The sequence below is a fragment of the Tetrao urogallus genome (genome assembly GCF_951394365.1).
Source record: "Tetrao urogallus genome assembly, chromosome: 18".
In the NCBI taxonomy this organism is placed as follows: domain Eukaryota; kingdom Metazoa; phylum Chordata; class Aves; order Galliformes; family Phasianidae; genus Tetrao; species Tetrao urogallus.
Genome location: NC_136831.1, coordinates 3,037,005 through 3,061,412, shown reverse-complemented (window position 1 = coordinate 3,061,412; position 24,408 = coordinate 3,037,005). Strand labels below are relative to the sequence as shown.

Here is a 24,408-nt window from a genome sequence, read left to right as displayed (position 1 = left end):
TTAACATTACACAAATTAAAAAATAATGTGTGTGTTTTCCTACAGAAAAGCTTCCAAAAAAAAAAAAAAAACCAAAAACGACCCACATCAAAAAATGCAAAATAATGGAATACAATTTAAAAAAAATTAGTTGCAAGTCTAGCAGCAAAGCAATTAGGTGAGGATATATTTACTAATATAAACAAAGGGAATATTTGCAACTACAGGTGAAGCCCCAACTATCTTAGACCTACTGACACAAATAAAAATTAAGTTCTCTCTAAAAAAAATAATCTGATTATTTAAAATAGGAGTAAAAGCCATTGCTACCTGATGAACTACCTAGGCTAAGTTCCTGAAACAAAGACAAAGGGTCACTATTCTTTTTTGTCTGCTCAGGAGGAGGTTTGGGCTTCGGCGGAGCCCGCAGAGCACTTGCGTAGGACATGACAGGCTTGCTCCCACCAGCGTTCTGCTGGCTGGTGCTGTTGGATTCCATGATCTGCTTGTTGGGCATGAGAGGTGGGAACTGGCCGAGATGCTGCAGCACGTTGTAGTTGAAGGAATTGGAGAGCTGTATGTTTTCAGCCTTCAGGTGCTCCTCTGGGGGCTTGACTGTTTTCAGCGGAGCTGGGAAAGGAGAAAGCAGAGTCTGTCAAGTGAACAGAAAGCTCAAAGGGGCACAGAGGGGTACAGAAACTACCTCTGCTGGTAGCCTTTCCCTCGACCAATTTTCTCTATTCAGTTCCTCTTTGTCCAAGGCAATTTCTTCTTCAGTTACCTAGCTGCACTCCCAGCTACCGGCCCTTGTGTGGCCTTGCCAGCAATGCTAATTAGACTGACATCATTGGACACAATTCTCCATGCACGCATTCAGAGTTGGTAACACTGAACCTGCAGTACTGCACAGATGGAAGGTAAGCTGCTTCGGAATGGGATGTACCCCAATTTAGACATTTCATCCACTGACACAGCACAAAGAGCATTTCATTTTTCTTGGTTTACACCACAAAAGGCTCAAATTGCAATCTGCAGCACCACATGTAATGCATTCTCAAGCAGCAGCTTGGCCTTCCAAATGCCACCCAACTTAATGATATTTTTGTCTAAGTGCATTTCCACTGATGGATACGTTCTTGATCCATATTTAACAACTTCTTACTACAGGAAAAAGCCGTTCTTTAAACCATAGGTATAAAACTGCCTTCGGATTTCTTGAATCTTAATGAAGCATCTTAGTTTTATCAGGGGAATTCTGCTGTCTTACACAGCTAGAGAAACTACACTGAAATGCAGGTATTTATTACAGATAAAACAGCTCAGCAGTTGAGGAACAGATATATTCTGTAGTTATTTACTTCTTTAAATTCATAATGTTATTTTGAAGTGCACACACAAGAACGTATGATCAAATGATACAAAATCAGAGGTATACAGTTCTGTTTCTCACTGGAAGGGTTGTGCTCACCCTTTTGTTGTTGATGAAGTACTCAAAAATGCCTTAGAAGAATAATGGGGAAAGAACATAAGCAAAACATTTTTACTAAGGTTGCTATGATTCAAAACAAAACTAAGGTAAAAAAACAGCAAATAAACAACAGCATATCCACAGAACAACAATATGCCCATAGAACACCAGCAAAATGCCCCCTCAGATGAGCACTAAGAGAAGAAAACCAACAAGTATGGCCAGAGGTGAAAATGAGGCATGGGAGAGATGAAAACATGGAAAACTAAACAAAAAAAACCCCACATATTGAACAAGAACTTAAATCCCTATCTTCCTATCAAGAGAAACAACTCTGCAAATCAAGCTCTCAAATTGCAATTTTGAGAAGTGCCTGCTTATAACACCACCAAGTGATTCATAGCAGCTCTCTCTGCACTCTCCATAAATCCAAGCTGATAGAACTGAATAGCTGAGCCACAGCCATTTCTGATGTACAGGGAATATAAGTCCTTGAACTGTCTGGTGTCACGAGTGCTCACTCCCAGGCAGTGAATACAGACACAAGACTAGTTCATAGCTTCTCATTCTTGTGGATTTTTTATCTCATGGATGTAAAACTAAAAGTAACCAGAAACACTGAGGTTACTAATCATTAACTTCCAGCACTACAAAGCCCATTTGGCCTGTAAATGTTATCACCATAGAGAGCTGCAAAAGCAGAAAAGCACAGCATTCATAAAAATGGGAGATTTGTTTCAGAACTGTTAAATAAAGGATGAGGGTCAGGACAACACTGTATATGCATGTATCTACAAAACAGAAATCATACTTAACCAGAACAGAGAACACATTCACAGGAAACTTGTCCCTTTACTTTAGCATTTATTACTGGACAGCAAACATGCAGGTAAGTCACTTTATATTTATAGGTATTTCCTCTGAGGATTTTACCCATTAACGTGTTCTTCATCTGTACATTAAAGCAACAAAAGGTGGTATCAACAGATCCCAACATAATCAGAGAGTTCCTGAGCTCTTCCTGTCAGTGACCCCAAAACCTACAGAACAACGCCAGAAATGGACACCACCCTTGATGAGAATAATATCATGCATTCAGTTCTTTAATTATCCATCGAAAGCACAAAGAGCCTGAAGGATGTGCCTCGAGTTTGAATCTTTTAACTTAGCACAAAAGAACTTAACCTAAATAGTCTCCTTAATGGAGTGGAAAGAGAAGCAAAGATCGAGTCTGTACCTACCTAACAACTCCCGGTGTGGAACTGCTCTGTTGGCTCCATTGCATGGAATGTTTGGGTATGGGGCAGATGAGGAGGAGTTTACCCACAACTCAGGTGATGAATAGTTGAAGGATGACTGATTACTGTGGTCCTGAAGCTCTTTACACTGACCAAGACTGTCTTGAGGAGTGCTTAATTCTTCAGAACAAGCCTGGACTGAACTAGAGGAAATTCTTCTTTGGTACAACGGCCTGCCTGGTCCTCTTGGTTCATACTGCAAAGACAAAAGAGAAAAACAACAAAAAAGACCCTTCGGTCCTTTTATTCAACTTTATGTAGCAAATGCCATTTTTTCATTCCAATTTTTTTCCATTCCATGTCTTGAAAGAAAAAAAGGGTATTTAGAAAGAAAAAAACAGTGCATTTCAAATATGTTGTATAATATATGTTGTATGTAAGTACTTTAGCCACACAAAACAGATGGAGGACGTGTAAAGCACTTTAACTAAGATTCCTTCTTTTCTTTTTTTATTTTTATTTTTTAACCAACCCTTATATCTTACACTCCTACACAGGAAATGTGTCTCAGAGTGATGAGAAAGACACTCAGCATTTACACAAGATATAAAGGAAGCACAGAAACATATGAGAACACGAGAAAATTCAATTCCAAGGTCCAGAGTTTAAAAGAAATGCAGATGTACACTTCATTTCATGTACATGCACACAGAATGAAGGCTCTGGAGAAGTGCACAACTTCAAGAAAAACAATGCAAAGAACTGAATTTTATCTCAAACCACAGAAATTCCTTCCTTCCGAAAATTCTCTCGATCACATAAATGAAAGTGGCAGAACCTCCATTAACTTGTTGGTTTCAAGATTCACAGAACCACTAAGCTTTCTCAGGACTCAAAGTAAGCTAATTGCATTATAGTTTATTCAAAAACAAACAAAAACCACAACAGCATTTGCTTTCTTCTGCACTGTGCTAGCAAGGGCACAAATTACAGAAAAATCATGGAAGCACTCAGTAAAGTGGAAATGGAAACATTCTAATGAAATGTCAAAAAATGAGCCACGAAGTATCAAAAACTTGCACCAATGCACCAATTTGTTGTATCACCTATAAAACAGGAAAAGTAGTGCACTCCTATCACAACTACTAAACTACAATATATCAAGGAAATAACATTTGGATATCCTATAACGTCAGTAGAAGCAAAACTTGTAAGTTATAGCCTAGAATAAAGTCAAAAGCCCTTCCTTTTATTAAGTTTAATGGTCAACTTCATATTTTTGGTAAGTGATTGGGAAGTTACCAAAGTGCAGTGGCTGGAAAGTTGCCTGGCTGCAAAAGACCTGGTGGTGTTGGTCAGCACTTGGCTGAACACGAGCCAGGACTTTTCCAACCTCAATGATTCTGATTCAATTCCCTTTGATACGTTCAAACATGGCTTAACTACACACATGAAAAGCTTTCAAGCCCTCCTGAAAACTGTACAAGCAAGTCCTGTCTTGTAACACCTTTACAACATTTTGCATTTCTGTCACATATTTTCAAAGGAAGAAGAAATGAGGAAGAAATAAGAAATAAAATGAATTTGCTCTGATTACATAAAGACTCAATCTATTTGTCTTCAGATAGCAGGAGCTGTCACAAACTCTGTAGGAATATTTAATAGTTTACTGCTGAAGAGCCATTGTTCTTATGTCCCGCTGTACTGATGGCATTAAATGCTGTCACAAAGTATTAGATTTTATACAAGGTGATACAGCTTAATGGACTGAGACAAAGAATTTCTAAATGCCTATAAATCCAAATCTTACTACAGCTCTAGCTGGGCCCGAGGACTGCATTAACCTCTGTGGATCTGCAGAAGACAAAAATTTGTAAGATGCACCAGAATTCAATTTTAGTTGTTTTTCTCAGGCACAGAAAGTTTTTTTCTACTTCCAGAAATCAAAAGGCAATGAAAGATGTATTACACGGGACAGCAATGAGCACAGATACCATAGCTACTCTATACACCCTCACAGAAATGTATCGCAGAACAGGCCACTTAATTTTATGTAACAATATTTGATCACATGCAGTCAGTCCAAGATTGAGAGTATTAATTCTGCCCTTCCTTTAATGCAGCCAGGCTCCAGCACTCCCTCTCTGTGTACCATACACCCCTTAGCGCTCTGGATTCCAACAGGGTTTAAAGATCTCTGTCCACAACACAATCTGTCCTAGCTGTATGTGCTCACAGTCTTCAATCAAATAACACCACCTCCACGAGAGTGCAGAGCAAAAAGGACTGAAAGGACAGACACAGTTTTTGGTCGCAAGTCTGTGCTGGACCAGGATTCGTGCTACACAGCTGGATATCTCTGCACTGATATGCAACACCAAGTCCCTAAAATACACAGAATGGCTTTAGACAGAATTAATTCAGGTCAGGTGGGATTTATTAAATCAAGCTTTATACCATCTTTATAAAAAAAAAAAAAACCACTACTGTTTCTGGTCTCAAATTAGTATGAAAACACACACGTTCAGTTTAGCAGTAAGACAAGTGGCTCGCTGACCCATGCTGACCTTCCAGAGAATCATTTCATGGGTTTTCACTTGAGGCGTGGTTCATTTGCGCTCCAGACAAATGACTGTAGATAACTGAGCAACGATTGGGAGGAAAAACAAAACAAAACAAAACAACCGCCCCCTCCCCCCAAAAAACCTCCCTCTCTCTCTGGGGTAACCTCCCATTAAGCAGAGAAAACTTTATACCTGCAGTGAGGAGAACCACAAATACACAAAGGGTAAACAGAAGACTTGAAGAAAATTCGACCTCAAAGAAATCCCTGGTGTGAAGCTTTTAAAACGAGGCATTTTTTGCATTCATGACCATTTCAAAATATAACTTGATATTAAAATGACACAACAATTGCATAAGCAGACAAAAACGCCTACCTCTTCTAAGCTGTGGAGCGAAGAAGCAGATACTGCTCGAGATGTGAGTGGATGAAATGGCTCCTGACCGACTGCATGCTGATGATTCTGTATTTGTATAAAAGGGTTTTGTTGTGACCTATGGGGCAATGGAGGTATACCATAATGAAAGCCCTGCCCCATTAGGTGATTCTGCTGTAGGTTAGCATAAGTCCACGATCCATCAGGTTGCAGGTATTTCAAGGGAGATGGGGTTATGTGTTCAGATGGCATTGAGAAAGGGGGATTGTATACTTGGGGTAAATGCTGCTGAAATGCTGGGTTACTGGGGATTTCAATGTCTCTGTTGTTTTCAGTGAAGTTAGGAAAGTGACCACTGTGATTAGAGTTGCAGGAAGGAGAAGGGAGTGCTGGTGGGCTTCTGGGCTGAACTTGTCTATATTGCAACAGTCTTGACTGAGGGGGTGGCATTTCAGCTAAGTCCCGACTTTCACTTTGATCACGGTGTGACAGTTCTCTGAGCAAATCCTGGAATCTGTATTGACAGAATAAATGTATCAAGAAAAAGTGTTTTTTTCTAAAATCCCACTCTTTGAGACTGAGAAAACTCAAAGCACAAAACACTGGATTTAAATACACTCATCTTTGAGCTGACCCTAACTTCAAAAGGTATGACTGTGAGCAATCAGAAATTAGGCACAGAGGATTAATTGGATGAAATACCCACCTGAAGCAACTCAAAGTTTTAATAACTCTTGAGATTTCCTTTTCAGTCAGAAGAATCAAATTTTTGTTATCTCTTAGGAGACAACCAAAGTAAGGATTTCCTGCTTTATTATACAAAAGTCTTCACACAGTTAGAGGAAAATTTTAACTCTTTAAAAGGTAAAATCCACAACAATCAGGGATTTCCCTCACTTGTACATTTCCAAACTTCTTCAAAAGGTGGGGAATATACAGTTCAGCACTTTATGGAGTCAGATAAGAGAGCATTTACAGGCTTTACCATGGCTACAACAAACCAGATGGAAAATAAAGCACAGTAGGAGATGACAGTAAACAGAGGCAATTTAAAAATCTGGCCTTTGCAATATATGTGATTAAAGCTGGTGGCCACAGGAACTTTTTTTTTTTTTTTGGCTTATGTTCAACGGCTTTCTTTCTTGCCCCCTAATGCTGCATCTCAAGAATAAGCATATTTTTTAATCCTCTTTAAAAGCAAAGGCTTTTTAAAAAGGAAGAGAAGTTTGGATTTGACTTGGGAGAAGTGCTGTGGGCAGGGGCTTGGTTTTTTAGCACAGAAGTCCAAAATTTTTAAGACTAATTCAATCTGAAAAATTTGCAGCTTAGCAGGCCTTAACTACTCTCAGATACCACTTGTAAAAGCACAAGGGTTTTACCCTCTTGCCATACTCACTCTATAAATACAACACTGAGATACTCTATAAATGTATTTTCTTCACTACAGTTTTAGTGACAAATAAAAAAAGCACTACAGCTTCATTATGATCCAGTAAACAGAATAAAGCATAACATATAACAAAAGCATAGATGCAAGTCAGCCTGCCAACTATTTTAACCTTCATAATAACAGCAGCAAAATGCAATACCTTTTAGTGCCTTGTACCAGATCACAGTGTTACAGATAGATGCCTACTGCTCAATTTTATACAAGCTCTGATGACTCAGTAAACAAATACCTTGAATATGTTGCCTCTGTTTCATCTTCTGTATTACTGGCAAGTTTCCAGTTTGCCCTAACTTGCTGCTGTTGATGCAATCCAATTGGTTGCTGAGGAAGATGTGGTAGATGAGGATGGTGATGGTGTTGATATGGAATTGTGCCTTGACTGAGATAGGCATTATGTTCATTCCATTGCTGTAACCTGGCTTGTTGCTGCTGCCTTATTGTTTCCAAAGCTACATTTCCATGCATACGATCTATAAAAATAGTTTTAAAAAAAAATTTATCTAATGCCCTTTTTTTTTTTTAAGAGAAAAAAAAGATTTTTATGTCAGGAAAAAAATACTTTTTATACAGCATATTTCAAGGCCTATTGTCAACTAACTGCAATGCAGTGTATAACCTGGTTATTTAAATTATAAGGAAAATCATACAAACACGAATCTTCTAATAAAGGGCTGAATATTCAAACATGCCTTAAGCAGCAAATTATGCTCAATGACATTACTTATGGAAACTAACCCAACAATGACCCAATTCAGAGCAATATGCCTGGAAAGGTAAATAACTCCTTCATTTTCACTTCAATGTCGTTATAATTGAACACCCAATTTAAATAAAGAAAAGTCACCTACCTAAAGTGTCCCCTAGGGGCATTCCTGATGGATTCTCTTCAATGAAGTTGTTCAAGTGGGTTGGCAGAACAGGGTTGTGCTGTGCAATAGGCCTCAAAGGATTACTGACTTCTTGTAACATAGGTGGGGGGTGTTGTTCTGAAATCACAGCATCTACAGCAGGAGAATGTGGTCGGTGGGGAATTGGGTTATTAAAAAAAGATTGGCTAGGGCCTGCCTGGTAAGCAGGGGAAAGCTGCGAAGGTTGTGGAGGCTGTTGGTTCAAATGATTATGCTGCTGAACTACCTGGCTTTGCTGTGGTGGCATTTGGTTTTGTTGTTCAGGCAAATGATTTTGTTGTTGACTTAAAAGGTTTTGCTGCTGTTGCAGAGGATATGGCTGCCTTGGTATCTGGGACAGGTGCTGGAAGTGGCGATTGGGAACTGCGTACTGCGAGTGGGGTGGGGTGAGATGCAGATTCAGCTGCCTGGGGTTAAGATTATCTTTACGGTGAAATTTAGCATTAGGGTAAGCAACATTGGAACGTGATTCCGGGCTTCTCGTCTGAGAATTTGCGTCTAAGTCAACCTAGAAAAAGAGAAGAACTCAGAAAATATACCTAATAAACAAAAGACAATGTCAGCAGTGAATACAGCCATTTAACAATGAATAAAGTCTATAAAACTCCTACAGTATGATGGGAGGGGAACGTTACCCATCACAGAACTATTATTTCTTTATTTAACAGCAAATATATTCTTCATTACACAGCAGACATATCTAGCCCTCAATTTAATTCCTTGCTGTTCTCTAATGGAATTTAAATTATTTTCCCCTCTTGAAGGAAGGCAACTAATCCTACTGTCACTATTCTAATTACCGAAAAATAAAAATATGAGGAAGTCAGAAGGAGATTGAAAGCCTCTTCTCAAAAAACAAAAAAAGAAAAAAAAAGAGCAGAACAGCATCTAGAAAAAAAACGAATATTAAAGAGAACATGGCAAACCAACCTGCTTAGATTCTACAGGTTTCTTCTCAGGTGTCCGAATTTTATTGATTTCAGGTCCAGCAGTGCCTTCGCTTTTACCTAAAATATTCAAGAAATGTACAAACTAGTTACAGTGGAAGTTTGTTTTCCAAATGGAGGAAGATTTAGAGTTATTAGTATAGCATTTACAGTAACATAGAAATATAATACAATTTACCCAAATAACTTTTCCTCTAATCTCTGAGCTTTTTTCACTAATCTTCAATTAGTTGTTCTTTCAGCTTAACTGGTGCTGATGCTATTTGCACTTACCACTGGACTGCGGAACAGAAAAGATCTTCCCATCTCTTTTTTTTCCCAACAAGTTCTGACTGCTTCCTCTTTTGAATGCCACAGTATTTGAATTATTCTATTTGTATTGGTAAAACATAAAACACTGATTGTTTCCCTAACTCTGCATATTCCTCAGTTTCACTTAAAAGGCAGAAAGAAAGAAAGTCGGGTGTTATGGAAAGGATTTCTCAAGTTACAAACTTAAGGAAAACAAAACTAATTTACAATGGAATTTCAAATACTCACCATTTCGACTTTGCTCATGTTGCTCCTTGTCTGGATGCTGAAGTTGTTGCTGCTGTCCTATACTAACTGGTGAATGATGTCCCAAGCCATAAGGTATAGGAGACCCACGCCCATGTGCCTGTAACAGGTTCATATTATATGCCATAGCTGCTTGATGAGTTATGATTCGAGGGTCAACTGCAAACCTACCCTGATACCCCGTCCACGGTACCTATATAATTAAAAAAATAAAAATGCAACCTGTTAAGGTTCATTAAAGGAAGTAATGTAACAAGCACATTTATATGACACCAGTAAAAAGCAACTTTCCACACATCAGGTGGCCTGACACACTAACACACAGCTACAGGTAACACTGAAAAGGAGAGTGATAATGACAGTCTAGTGGCAAGGAGCAAAAAATAAAGGTTTTAGAGGACAATCCCTTGTAAAAATTATTGCACTGAAATCCATTCTGGCTTCAGTGGTGCCAAGATTAAAACAGAAAAGGTTGATGGACAAATTACATTTTGATAATTATTATATTCTGTTTTTGGCTTCGTAAGTATCCACAGGTTCAGTAAAACAAAGCTCTTTCCCTTGCTAGCTGAGGAGAGGTGGGGCTGTAGGTCTGAGGTGGAACAGAGAGAGAACTCTTTAACCTGAGGACCTCCTTATGGTCCTTTAATCACCCAGTGTTGTAAGCCTTGGAACACAGAACGAGTGGGCATACTGTACCTCCACACCCACAAGACACTCAGGGAAGTTAACCGGACTACTGGTGGAATCGACTATCCGCACGGAGGGCCACTCTATTCTACATGACACATCTTTGCAGACTGTCTTCCTACTTATTTGAAGTAAAATCCACTTCCTGAAAGTATGTAAAAAAGTCAGGAAACTTTACAAGACTTTAAATTTCATTCCTATAAGGAATGCAAAGGATGGCAGCTCTGGATCAAATTAGTTCCATCTTGCCCTGTAGGGAATTTATTAAAAGAAGGCAAATAGATACATGAGTAAGAGGAGAGTGCTAGGAAAGGAATTACCAACACTCAGGCTGACAAAGTATTCTTTTTACTGATGACAGAACACAACTAGACTCCCCACGTTTTTACATTAGATATGGAAACAACCTTAAATTAAGACAAGAGATCATTTTATCTTACACAAGCATAAATACATTTTACCTCAGATCTCAGTTATTTTCAAGTGTAATGACTTGCAAGCAATTCTTTTTTTAAAATTTGTATTTGCTCTTGAAATATGCACTTTGAACTTTAGCTTTGGGCTGCAGTTGCATCTACACAATCTCAAATCATATTCAATTATTTTCTCTTTGAGCAGCTGTCCTCATTAATACCTCAGTCTTCCCATTTAAATATTTTAAAAAATCCATCTTCAGGGAAGGTGAGCACAAAATACTTATTTTCTAATACATTTCTTTTAGTTAGAAACACATAAAAATAGATTAAGCTTGGAACAATAAAAGAAAAAATTCAAATGATCTCGGTTTGATATTAACACAATGTGAGCAAGCATGACAAAGGTACAGCTGCTCGCCTTCTTGTTGCATTTAAGTTTATCCATCAAATGTAGATTTCCAGTAAGCTAGGAAAAAGGCAAATTACTTGACCTAGTGAAGGGAAAAAAAACAACAAAAACCAATCTGCCAGTTAATTTATAACTTATATCTGAAATTAGAGCTCCTACAGCACGTCCCTTACACAGGGACCATAACCTACATTTCAGTAGAAGACTCAAGTAGTCAGCAGTGAAACGTATGCAAATACTTAGAGATTTCTGAATAGAATTAAACACACATACATCTGTGGGTTCCATGTCCATCCCACAGATAATGCATACATGTTACAACATGTTTCTGCAGCCATTGTTCTTTCCTCCCCGTTTTCCTCCCAAAATACAGGACTGTGAAGGCTAGAATTAAATCAGAGACTGCTTCTTTAACTTGCACAAGCTTTAGTAAACTAATTCTAGACGCACTGCAAAATTCCATACGAAGTGTAGCTCAAGAGACCTGATTACAGATCTTCATTTTGCTCCCAATTGCTATGAGGAAAGGGGACTGGGGAGGAAACGAGTTCACTGTGAGCTTCTGGAAGGGGAAAACATCCCAGTATGCTTATTTTTCTTATCACTATACTTCAGACAGCTTGCACTGCAGACATCCAAAACAGGCAATTTAAACAGTATGGAGCTTGCTCTGAATTGCCCACATTTCTCCAACGATTAAGAACTGGACTAGGCAATTAATTCACATGCAGGTATCTCAAGTCAGATGAGAGATCCCACTGGTGTGCCTATGTCTGTAGCTGAAAAAAATAAGCCAAATTACATTAACATGCAATTGCTTTTAGGTTGTCCGGAGTTATTTGTGGGAACAACAGTTTTAAGTCCTCTGTTTTGGGTGCACAGTCATTCTGCCGAGTCAGATAAGGACATAAATTTGAGGTGAAGTGTTGGAACTTGCAGCAAAATATTCAGCAACTGATATTCAATAACTTGATTTATTGTACATAAAATAAAAGGTGTGGAGGAAAAAATAAAGGAAATGAATTCTTACAGGCAAAGGCACAGACATGACCATGTTTCCTCCATAGACAGCAGGTACATATAGAATACTTGTCCCAGTGTGTGGATCTATCCTTTGAACAGGACTTGGAGATTTCCCCAGGTTGGGGTGAGGTCCCAGAGGAGGAGGGGGAGGAGTAAATGCTCGGATAGGATTTCCTATTAGAACAGAAGGATTGGGCTGAACTGGAGAGAAAAAAAAAAGAAAAGATACATGTATACATACTAAAAGAACATGACATCTATTTCTTTCTTCATACTAATAGCAACATGGGCAAAACCAGCAACATATAACTGACACACTGACAAAAAAGTTTTAATCATATATTAAATCCTGTAACTTATCCCAGAGATTTGAAGAGGCAGAAAATATAAGTTCAGATACAGAATAACAGGTCACTGGTAACTGTATAATGAAGAGAAGGCCCCACACCAGTTACATATGCTGACAGTAACAGGAGCTGCTAGACGCTGCATCATAACAGAACCATCCTCCTTTCTTCAGCAGGGAAGACAAGTTTTAAATTAACACCCTTTTAAATTAACAAAAAAACTCTTCAGCTGCAGCATGCTGTCTTGCAAGTGTGTTCAGTACTATCTGGATATGTGACAGTCCAATATAAGTTCCAAATATGTAACACTACATGCAATAGTATGTCCTATCTCTTGTCAGTACACTGGTGGTATGGTATTTTGCATAACGAATGTCAAACAACTTTTTCTTTTTTAAAAACAATCCACAATCAATACTATGATAGAGCTAAAAAGTTAGTTCATGTAATAGCTGTAAGGGGACAACCTGGGAAATACCTGATGCACACTTAACAGTCTACAGTTGGTTTCCCAAGTGCATACAAGAAGTAAATGATTTCCAATAGAGAGCAGATCAGAAACTCAGTTCATGTCAAATTCCTATCAACCTGACTGAAGCCAAATTAGCACAAGCTCAGAGAAATTCCTTATTATAGCACATACTTACCAATTCCATCAGGTGGGAAATGGTCATTCTGGTTATGATGATGGACCTTGCCCTTTAAAAGGGAAAAACAGTAATAGTAATGCTTTGCAGACTGAAAATAAGCTTTGCTTTTATTTCAAGTGAACATTGTAACTGAATCAAAAGCAAAACCCTCAGTACCCCCTTTCAGTGGCAGTTCTTAGTGGAAGCATAATCCATTTTCTTCTCCAGGTTCCAGATCAAGAACCTTGGAGCCAAAGCAGCCACCAGTTTTACACAAACTGCACACTCAACTTCCTTAGAAACTGCCTCCCTACCCCATACCACCCTCCCTCCCTCCCTGCCTCTGCACCTTTGCCACTGCTCCCCCAGAACTGTAATACAGAACCAGAGCACCCCAAGGAATTTGTTTGTCCTTGATGAAATGCACATTAGAAAAGGAGGCTAACAGAACTGAGTTACCCCTCCGGAGCTGATGAGTTTACAGCATCAAGTAAGTAGTGAATATTCATAAACTATGAGCACATATTCAAATATCTGTATGCTCTTAAGTACTTTGAGCAATAGGAATACCTTACTTAATCTGGACCTAAATAAATTCATAAGTTTAAAATAAATGTAAAAACCCTTTGATGCTGCAAAACTTTTCTTGCCCAGGAGATAAGTCTAGGCAGTTTTCCAGCAGTCTGAGCAAATTAGTCAGGGTACCAAGACAGGTTGTTTGACAGTGTTGACTCATGCATAAACTAGATTAAAGAACTGGTCTCTGGATTTCCTCCCCTTTTTAAAATGAATTATTGAAAAATAAAGTAATAATTACTTTTCGTTATATTACAGTACTTAAAAGAAATCTGAACCTTGTTCTTGTTCCCTTTAGCGAATAGACAATTTAAAATAAACCTTAGAGAAGCTACATTCTTTAACAATCACTCCTGGCTAAAACAAAGCATTTTTGTACCTGTTATGCTGTCAGTTAGCATTAAGCTGGATGTGCAGAAGCACAGCGAATGTCTGTTCTGCCTACCACATTTCTATTTTATAAGGGCCATATTTTTAAAACCAAAACAGTAAATCATACACATTTGATTGAATAGCTGTCCTGTCCAGCAGCAGCTTCAGGATGTAACCGTATCATGTGGATGAAGGCAAATGAACTGAGACCCTTTCTGTGTTGGGAAAGAGAGGTGCTGGCTTTGCCTTTCTGTTTTTTTCTTTTAATAGTTCTGATGGCCCTGAACTGCAATGGATGTCCATAAAATCAACACAGAACGGTGTCTTACACACTGTTCTCATTTCTCAGTATAAAACACATCAGCATGAGGATTTTCGCCTTTCATCTTCTTATGTTAAACACTGCATTTCCGAGGCTGAAAATGAGCTCAGCTAACTGCCTGCTTTTACAACTTCAGCAAAGGGAAATGTATCACTTAGCTCAGCCATTTTCTGTAACACTGGAATTGTAACTGCACACTTTGTCTGGTTTTGCACATGAGAGCTGCCAGTTGCACTCAGAGGGAAGAGATTTCATTATAGTTAGGATAGAGGTGGTTAAAACACTTCAGATCTTAAATGGAAATTACAGTGCCAGTTGATTCAAAGTGTGCCTTCTGATTTCTATAGCACGTGTGCTTAGTTTGCTAACAAACTGGAAGAAAAAAACCTAAGAGTCTATTCACAAGACTACTATACCTGCATTTTCAAATAACTCCAAAGTGACACTAAAGAAAAAAGAAGAGCCTTCAAGGCTGTAGCATTCATGAGAATGCTTAAAGAATTCCTTAATTTTTGTTTGTCTGTAAGTGTGCTGTTTTGACACATCCCTGGATGCTTCCGAAAGACGTTTGTTTCGGGGAGGAATGCATGTTGATGATGAAGCCAAATGTTCTCACTTACAAAATCTCTTTCAGGAAGGACTGCTAAAGGGAAGGCTTTCTGTTTTGTATTGTTGAAGTTAAAAAATAAAAAAGGTAAAAATCTAAATGAATTTCAATAGCTTGCAATAAAAATGCATTTTTTCCTTTGTGTACAGCAGAATACCTCACAAATTTAGTTGCTTCTCTAAAGACTATTTAAGTTTTAAGTAAATACATTTTGAAATAAACTACCAAAAAAACTACTAAAATAGAATTAATTACTAATACATCACAAAACAGCTCGAAAAAAATTCAGTGTTGATTTTTATCATCTTAAGGACGCAAGGACTGTGTTTTCATCACTTTTTTCCACCTGATTTTATGAAAAGAGCTGACAAAATTACTGCTGAGTGGTAATTGCCCCCCTCTGCCCTCTTAATGCCTGCGAGGTCTGGCCTCCTGGAGGGCGTTGTCAGTGAGATAATCCAGGCATTATATTGTATTACCAGGTATCTTTAATGAAATTAAACACTTATCTCACACATAAGCCCCTGAATTTTAAAGGTGATTTTCAGATCAAATTGCTTGTGGCTTGTTTCCTTGTGCTCCCTGCCACTGGCTGCACCAACCTGTTGCTCCTTGGGATAGGGATGGCCTTGCATTCTGAAGTTTCTGTTGGCTTATCCAACCACAGAGACTGAGACTGATAACCAAAGTTCCTTGGGGCTATTGCAACATAGCTAACAAACACATTGAAGTGGTCCACAGCATATATTTTACTAAGGGAACAAGGCTTTTCCAGTCCCAAATTACTGCTAAGTCAAGAGTAGAAAATACTCAGAAAATGTTGAGAATCCCATCAGAATTTGCACTTGTATCCAGCTGCACAGATACCATTTCAAAACAACTTGCCCACAAGCCTTGGACATCATTTCCCAACAGGATTTCTCAATCTGCTCCCTGACAAAGTTCACCATTGGTGAAGATTTACCTTTGGAGGTGACTGCTGCTGTTTGGTGGTATTCGCCGAATGCTGATGCCGAAGAGCTCGGGGAATAAACTCAGGAGCCAGTGGGTTCAACACATAAGTTTTCTTTAACTCCAAAGCTTCCAGCTGAGCTTTGATCTGTTCAAATGTGATACCGTGGAGACTTTCATTCTCATGACATAGGGCAATAAACCTTTCCCAAAATTTCCTATGGAAACAATTTTTAGAAACAATAGAAAGGAGTAAGACTCGATGGCTGCTGTTAAAATGAAAATGGATTTCATACAACCAAGTCGATTTTTACCTTTACCTTTGCTCATTTTACACACCAAGCCATCAATCCTGCAAACACGACCCTTCCATCCCAACCCAACAGCACAGTGCAATGCTCTCCAGTCTCTTAAAATGGTCATATGGATTTGCCTGTGCGTATCAGACTCCACACTGGGTCTGTATCACATACAATATTAACAGCACGGATAGATTCTAACAGATTTTTTTCTAAAAGACCAAATACTAGCAGATACAATGCTCAAAATTCTGGAAAGTGTCTGATTTATAAAAGCAATTAAAGCTCAAGGAGTTGTAGGGGTTGTATAGGCTTCCAGTTGCACAAGATGTCAAAAAGATGTCATGAATTTCAGCAGATCATTCAGTTCCAGAGTCACAAATACAGAGTTGTGATCTGTTCTCAAGTCTGTGCTTGTGAAGCTCTTCAGTGTCACAAAGATTAACACGTCAGAAGCATCCAGAGGGCCTCTGAGGTCCTCTGGTGAAAGACACACAAAAACGTGGCTTTCAGTGCACATCAGACATTTCTATAACATATGTAAGAAGTTCCAAGCCAGAAAGACCACCAGATAACCACTCAGAACTTCCAAAGAGAAAGTCAGATCTAATCTTCTAATAAAAACAAAAATCAGGTGTAATTAAAGTTACTTTTAAAAAGGATTAAAAAGACAATAACCTTAGAAGTGTGCTTGACTAAACTCCACTCTTCATGCCTCAACACAAATTGAGAGAAAAAACCTCAACAAGAGACATGTATTATTTTATAATATTCATAAATCTATAAAATATTGCTTTGTATAATATGAAATGTCAAATAAAAGACTATGAACTTTAATTAAACACAAAAAATTTCCACACAAAGCAAGACAGTACAAGTGTTTGTCCCAGCTATCTTCATAGAGCCACAGAAAAACCACAATGCTCACTTTATTACATCATTCTGCTGAGCTGAAATGTGGTGCAGTTTGTTTTTGCTTTGGGCATTTTTTTGTTTGTTTCTAAGTTACATATTTTGTTCCTCCTCATAGTTTGCTCATCAGTAATAAGGCCTGGCCAATCAGCTCTGTTACCTTCATGCTGTCTCCCAAAGCCTACAAAATGAAAGACCGGTGCATACCAACCCCAACAGCAGTGCCACCCTTTGCTGAGTACCTGCCCTTTGCAGAAAAGAACAAATGCCCTTCTTGCCAGAACACCATAATGTTACTGATGTATTTAAGAACTCATAACAGTTTTCCCATCTCCTGTTGGAATTTCCTATTGGCAGGAAATGCTCTTTTAAAATTCAGGATGCAATATATGCCCCTTTTTCTGCATTTTGCCGTAAGGCAAATATATCTTGCAAAGTTTTAAGTAAGGATTAAAAACCCAAACGAAATATTTCACTGGGATGCTTTAACGATGGAACTCCCTCTGATTAATCAATTCACTCACCAAACCTACTGCCAAGTACCACAAATCCACAGGGACCCATACACTTTTGCTTAAAATGCCCCAAGCAGTCTCTCTATACACGGAACACTTGTACTGGGGTGTAAGAACAGAGAATAAAATACTGCTGCCTCTTTCTTCCAGTGTGCTCTGGAGTTTAAAGGGAGTGTCTGCCAAACCAGCCCTGTCTAGTCTGATTGTAACACACAGAAATGAAATGATTACTCTGGGCATACTTCACAAAGCTTTCTACAACTATCATTACAGAGTCTTGACTCATCTTGACAGGTATTAGAATATTTATAAAATTCAAGTACTCTCTAAATTTTTTTGAGGTCTGTTTTTCCTAACGAAATGTCACTGCTTTCAGACTTCTTTACTCCTGCTGAACTAAAAAAGAACCATCTTCCTCACAGTACGCCTGAGCCCCTCCAGCAGTATTCAAAGAGTGAATGTTCAATTATTCAGTGATATGAGACAATGGCACATTAAAAGCAAAACTTGAGTTACGTCCTAATAAAGCTCCAGTCATTCTGGTTTCTTAATTATCTTTTTCGTTTTGTAATGCTGAACAGCACATATATGTACAAACAGCTGCTGGTCTTAGAAAGCCAGACTCAATCTCTTGTAACTTAGGTAGCAGGTACCCTGCTGATAGTCTATACTTTTTTTCCCCCCATAAGTTTCTGCGTGCCTGACTGGGGGTATTTCAAAAGAGCCATCCCCAGAGCAACTTCCCAGATCCCACGTTTGAAAACCAGGTCTCTTTTCACTATCTAATTTAAAACCTCAGCATCCAGACTTACATGAAGATCTATGAGATCATCATCTCTCCGGGGTTTAGAGAGAATAAAGAAAATGGTCATTTTCCCACAAAAGCTGTGCTTAGTTACAGAATCAATAGTGCTTCCAGGTGCCAGCTACACTAACTACAGATTAACTATCAGCCAGTCTTAGGTAACAGCGGGCATTCTGAACACCACTGTGGGGAAGGGAAAGAAAATTTGTCAACTAAGTGTATTATAAATTCTGAAGCAGAAGTAACAAATCTCAATCAGCACATCACAGCAAACTCCATAGCTGAGTCATGCACTGCTGCTGTGTGGGTTAATGAACCAGAGACTGCAAGAGCAGACTAAGAGACACTCATCATTTGTGGGTCAAGTGCCCAAGAGCTCTCTCTGATCAGCTAAACTAAATCACATCTGAAACACAAGCAGATAATAGGAAAAATGAAACAAAACCACAACTCTTTTTTCACTTTCAGTAAGATGTTATTAGTAGCTTTGAGCAGCTTACTATAGTAACATATGGACACTCTTGACACTTCCCTAGCAGATAAGTAGTTAAATACAGATTACATTTCATAAATACAGTAATCAAGGGCTTGGATTCCACCTGGGCTTTTCAATTCTAACCTTTGAAAACCACATCCATTTTCAGTACTTGGTCAGGAAAGCAGAATACAATGTAGATGTAACAACTGAGTAATACATATTTTTAGTTGTATTAAAATAATGCAGTCTGAGCAGTGTTTCCCCTCTTCCAAAAAATAAGCCTTAGGGCTTATCTCTCATCATCTTAACATTTCAGGTCTTCCACTGAAAAAGAAACCTTTGAAGAACAAGAGCTTGGTATCCTTAACAACACAGCTTACATTTCTTTTTCACCTTTCTTCACTTAAGTCTATAAAAAGTAAATCCAAAGTTCAAATCTTTGCAAGAGTTGGGAATACAACAAATGCTTTGCCATCTTTATGGTAATTTAGTGGGCATAAGTGTGAAGAGCTTAAATATCATTATGCAGTTATTTTAAGGATTTAAAATATAATAACACGTCTTATTTGACACCTAAAAGAACATCCATTGTTTTACCGAATCCATCAGTCATAGATGAAACACATTTTCTAGCATTTCTCAGTTCTGATTAATGAAGGAACATACATAGCAAATATAAGATATACCTGCATCTTCCAATGGAACATAAAGCAATGGGATCTCCCACCACAGCTACCAAGGACTGTGCTCTTGTAATGGCAGTATTGAGAAGTTTGTAATTAGACAGAAAACCATAATCCAAGTCTTCTGTTGAATCCTCCAGTAGCTGCTCTTTCCGTTTAATCGGGGTTTGCTTGTGTTTGCAGGTATGCCGTGTTCGTACTGTGCTGAGAAACAACACTCTGAACTGCTTTCCTAAAAACAAAGCAAAAGAAAAAAGGGGGGTCAGATCATTTAGCTATTCCTGCTGCAAAGACAATCAGACCACTTCTCTTGCGAGCCAGACTTCACACCTAGATATTCCAAAGAAATGACAGCTACCCTTCACATGAAGGGCTTTATGCAAGAATAATAAGATGTAAAATTTTTAAAAGATGCACTATAAATAGCATTTTCTATTACAAGAATATTTCCTGTGTAAAAAAATAATTTTTCAACTCAAAATTAATCACTCCTGAACTTTCTGAAGTTCTTTACAATACTTCTATTCAGCCAATAACAAATCATGCACTTATTTATTCTACCTTTAAAAAAAGCATTGCTCTGGACATTCTTCTTATCTATGGAGCAAATCAATACATGATAACTGCCATGAAAAAAACAGAGCACACCACTCACTGTCACTCAGTTTCTTATCTTCCTTTGCTTATCCCTTACTAAAAGTGCAACCTAGCAACAGGCCATGCCTACACAAAATTCTTACGTTATCAATGTGATCCAAGAGACGTATGTTTGTGAACTGCTTTTTAATATTCTGTTCTATACACAGAAAACCAGAAAAACATTTTGAGGCTAAAGCTTTGTTACACTTTTATTCGGAATTATTTTTTTCTTTACAGTAAAAATATATCTCTTTTCAGTAAATCTATTCTTGAAATTAGCTTGAACTTAGTTTTGAAAAATATATATCCACGAGTTTATCATTTTGCTATTCTATGTTGGAAAAACATCTAACCAGCATATCTGCCACTTTCATTTTGATGCACCAGTTTCATTGGCTGTATCACAGGTCTCCTTTTGTTCTGACCGTTGTAAGTGTTTAAACACATCATATTTAGTTTCAGTCACATTTTCACTTCTTTATCACATCACTGAGACATACAAGCATTACTTACCCTGAACGTTCAGCACTCTCTCTACACTGACATCAGACAGCCTTTTTTTCCGAAGTTCAGCCCGAATTCTGAACACTTGATCAGCATAAGGTGTCACAACACCTATACTGCCATCATCCAACTTGCCCCAGGCAACAGGCCATTTTCTTCTTAACTCCTCAACACGCTCCACTACTTCAAACACCTTAAAAGAAAGTCAGAATTGTTAGGAGAATGCTTGAGTGAAGAGCATTCTTTGATGCGGAAAGATGATTCTAATTTTAAAGATCTAAACCATTCAAATGATACAGCATTACACAGCTCTACTGACCAAGAAACAATACTATTGTATTCTACAGCAAAACTCTGAAGTATTACGTAGTAAAACAATGCATTGAAGGTATTTACTATACATTAAATTTTGTCAGTCTTGAACTAAAAGTTTGCCCAAAAAATGTCACCTTTCAAGTACAAATAGGGAAATGATATTAATAACCTTAATTTTAATACTTATGATCTTACTAAAATGTCAAGTGCAGTAGAACCTTTCTGATCACACTTTATCTAATTTCTTTAAGTAAACACACTGCCTAAGTAGGGATTATTTAATTTTTACTCTGGATTTTATAAGTCATATTTGAGCCTGGTAACTCAAGAAAAAAAGAATGTCTATATCAGAAGACATTCACTTGCCATTCCAAAGGATACCATCAGGAGTTTCAGGTTGTCTTTTTTTTTTTTTTAATCAACTGTTAGGTCATCTCTACAGCACACTAACGAGTGTATTACCAGAAAAGACTAATTAACAATAATGGCTGAAAAACTCTTCCCGTGAGAAGACAGGCCTGGAACAGCCTCCTGCCAAAATGTGCCAGGCACAGCAGCTCCTATTTCAACACACAGACATGAGATGCTGCACTTTAAAAGGTATTTCTCAAAAACTTTATGGGTGTTTTTTTTAAATTATTATTAATTTTCAGACACCTACATTAGAATTACCACCACACAGGTGAATTTTGGAGTCAGAACCAAAGAGAGGAAAATTCACTTTGCTGACTAATAGTTAACAAAGGCACCAATGAACCCTACATTGCCCACCAAAAATTTCAATTAAAGGACAAACAGCAAAAGATCTCCTTCGTCCTCTGATATCGGTTTATGTTGGTGTTTAAGCAGCTGTTGTCCTTCATTTCTGCCTGCAGCTATTAATGACTCACAATTTTCTGGCAGTTTCTGGGCCACTGAAGATATTTTAAGCATTTTTTACAACTTTTTTTTTTTAATTTAATGGAGAAGCAGCACAAGTATATTGATGAAAGTAGTCGGGTGCCTTCAGTTTTTCCTCTGTGATGTGTCCAGAAATCACTGGAGGCTGAAATGCACCTAAAACCAGCATGAGCTTTTTGTTTCAGTAGATATTTTAATACATGAGGAACGCATCACTAGTGCAGCATAACAACTACAAAAAGGTTAAAAACTGTGTGTCAGATGAAATGAGCCACTAGTCAACGAGGGAAATCAGACAGCTCTGTAATGTTTCATAACAAATACTGCTGCTAACCTGAATTCAGTTAAAATTTATTACCTCATGAAGATGGTTTCCTGTGTTTAAGCAAATCAGTGATATTTCTTTTTCTTTAAAAAAATCACTGAAAAGATTTCTTAAGGCAGCTTTTTAGTGGGGAAAAAGAGGAGTTGGTTCAAATTTCCCTGACTTGAGGTGACTGGAAAAAATATATGTACATACATCATTCCTAAAGTAATGCCTTCTATTTACTTCCAACTTTTCTCCTACATGGAGGAATTCACTTCTTTACACCATCTGCACTTCCATGTCAGACTGCATTCTGTCAGGCTGTTCCTCTGCTGCCATATGCCACATGGCAACAACATGTAATGAAATACTGGTGGGAAGGTTCAACCTCTACTGCCATATCATCAGCAGCCACCTCTGACACTGGGGGCCAAAACAGGAGTATTACAAGGGCTACTCCTAAAGTAATGTCTGGTCTTTTTCTTAAACTCGAGGGAAGGAATAAGTCAAAACAACAACTGCTTGAATACCCATAAAGGTACGTAAAACAAATACTGTAAGACAGGTTCTCAGTGGAAAAAAAAGAAAAGTATCTGCACATGATCAATTAGATACTACTCCTAAACATATTCAAGCAAATATGAGATGTTACTCCTGAGGACTCTTATCTGAGTGGGAGCATTTCTACAACAGTAGAAATTTAAGTTTTACTTCAAATTGCAGTTACTCTCAGTTGCTAAGATACATCCATCACACGGTCACAAAAATTAGCAGGAAAGACATCCCAAAGAACGAGCCTGAGAGAAAAGTAAGCAGCTTGCAATTTGCAAAGAGAAAAGGAAAACAAATTAATGGAAATGTTTACCACAATTGCAACATTCACTATCTCACATTTAACAAACTTCACGTTTCTCTCTCATGTTAGACAACAATGTGTGCTTTCCACCCACAGTGAGCATAAACCAATAAACGTGAGGGTATTGGAGCGTCAAGAAAAATCAAGAATAAAGCCAAAGAAGAGTTACCTCTGCATTATTGTAAAAAGCTGTACTATTTTTTTCCTGCACATCTTCTCCACGTGCTGTGAAGAAAGTTAAAGGGTAGAAATCTTTGTGTGCTGGCTGCTTTCCACTTGCCATCAATTTGCCTTCGTAGAAAAGTTCAGATGTGTAACTGCAACAAAGCAAAATGGGATGAAATGCAGAGCCTATAGATGAGCTCACTAATATGAGAATATCACCAGTAAAATGTGCAATCACAAAATTCTTTGTAAGGAAAGCCATTGATTACTATTTACCATCTCCAAGGATGCTCTCTAAGGCAGTATAACCATACTACAATTTCATTTGCAAATTAATCCTTAGTAGTGAGTTCTCATTAAACAACAGAACACAAGAAAAGTAGAAAACACAGTAGAAAACAAGGACTGTTTTCTCCACTTGCAGCTCCAAAGCTGTTCTTAATTTCTTTTGGTCTCTTCTCTTCAGTCAGGTAGGCACGATTAATGAGATCACCAGGAATTATCTTCCTACACTTATTTCTGTCATAAATGTCATGATCCAAGGTATCAAAGGAAATTCCGCATTATAAAGGAAATAAACTTGACAGAATCCCTACAGTTGGATCACTGTGAGAGCACGTTTCACTTCACACAACAGCACATCACATACACTGCATTTTGACTCGACAGGCAACTACCCCCAGTGGTACTTTTGCAATCCTTACCTCGGTGTCTCTCTAGAAACAAACTGTCTGAACTTCAAGTGCTGAAGTTTCTGAGGCAAGTTTCATGGAAATGATCTCTACGAAAAAGCTGAAACAATTCCTACTCTTTCAGATTCCCCCTCATTTATAACTTAAAATTTCTAGTATTGTCTAAGAAGTCTAGAATATGTAAGAAATAAAACAGAGATCAAGCTGTATAATAAAGTACACTACATTCTCATTTTTGATTCCCCAGTGCGTTTATATATTCCTGCTTCTGCTTTCAACACAGTGATAACCTAATTAGTATGACTGGATACCAACACTATAACCCTCAGTACATATTTGAGTCAGGACTTAAACTTTAGCATTTTTCCCCATGATTGCACTTATTCTTTCTAGCACAGCTCATGGATGAGCTCATTACATTACACTAGCAGCCATTAGTTTATCATAGCATAAAAATGCAAAACCACTGATTAACGTCTTGAAAGAAGCAGCAAACATGCCCAAAATTT

At 38.0% G+C, this 24,408-nt stretch overlaps 1 protein-coding gene across 1 annotated transcript in view; it reads right to left on the bottom strand.

The window, feature by feature from the left end:
* Positions 1–277: 277 nt before the first annotated feature.
* Positions 278–24,408, bottom strand: part of HELZ (helicase with zinc finger) — a gene marked incomplete at both ends in the record, with an annotated part of 56,819 nt that continues 32,688 nt past the window's right edge. The window contains 13 exons of the mRNA XM_079544346.1: positions 278–609; positions 2,689–2,941; positions 5,625–6,138; positions 7,304–7,544; positions 7,923–8,490; positions 8,913–8,989; positions 9,470–9,680; positions 12,033–12,226; positions 13,020–13,071; positions 15,843–16,047; positions 19,525–19,753; positions 20,674–20,857; positions 23,212–23,359. Of these exons, the coding sequence (XP_079400472.1) occupies positions 278–609; positions 2,689–2,941; positions 5,625–6,138; positions 7,304–7,544; positions 7,923–8,490; positions 8,913–8,989; positions 9,470–9,680; positions 12,033–12,226; positions 13,020–13,071; positions 15,843–16,047; positions 19,525–19,753; positions 20,674–20,857; positions 23,212–23,359 (3,208 nt within the window). The remainder of the gene's footprint in view (positions 610–2,688; positions 2,942–5,624; positions 6,139–7,303; positions 7,545–7,922; positions 8,491–8,912; positions 8,990–9,469; positions 9,681–12,032; positions 12,227–13,019; positions 13,072–15,842; positions 16,048–19,524; positions 19,754–20,673; positions 20,858–23,211; positions 23,360–24,408) is intronic.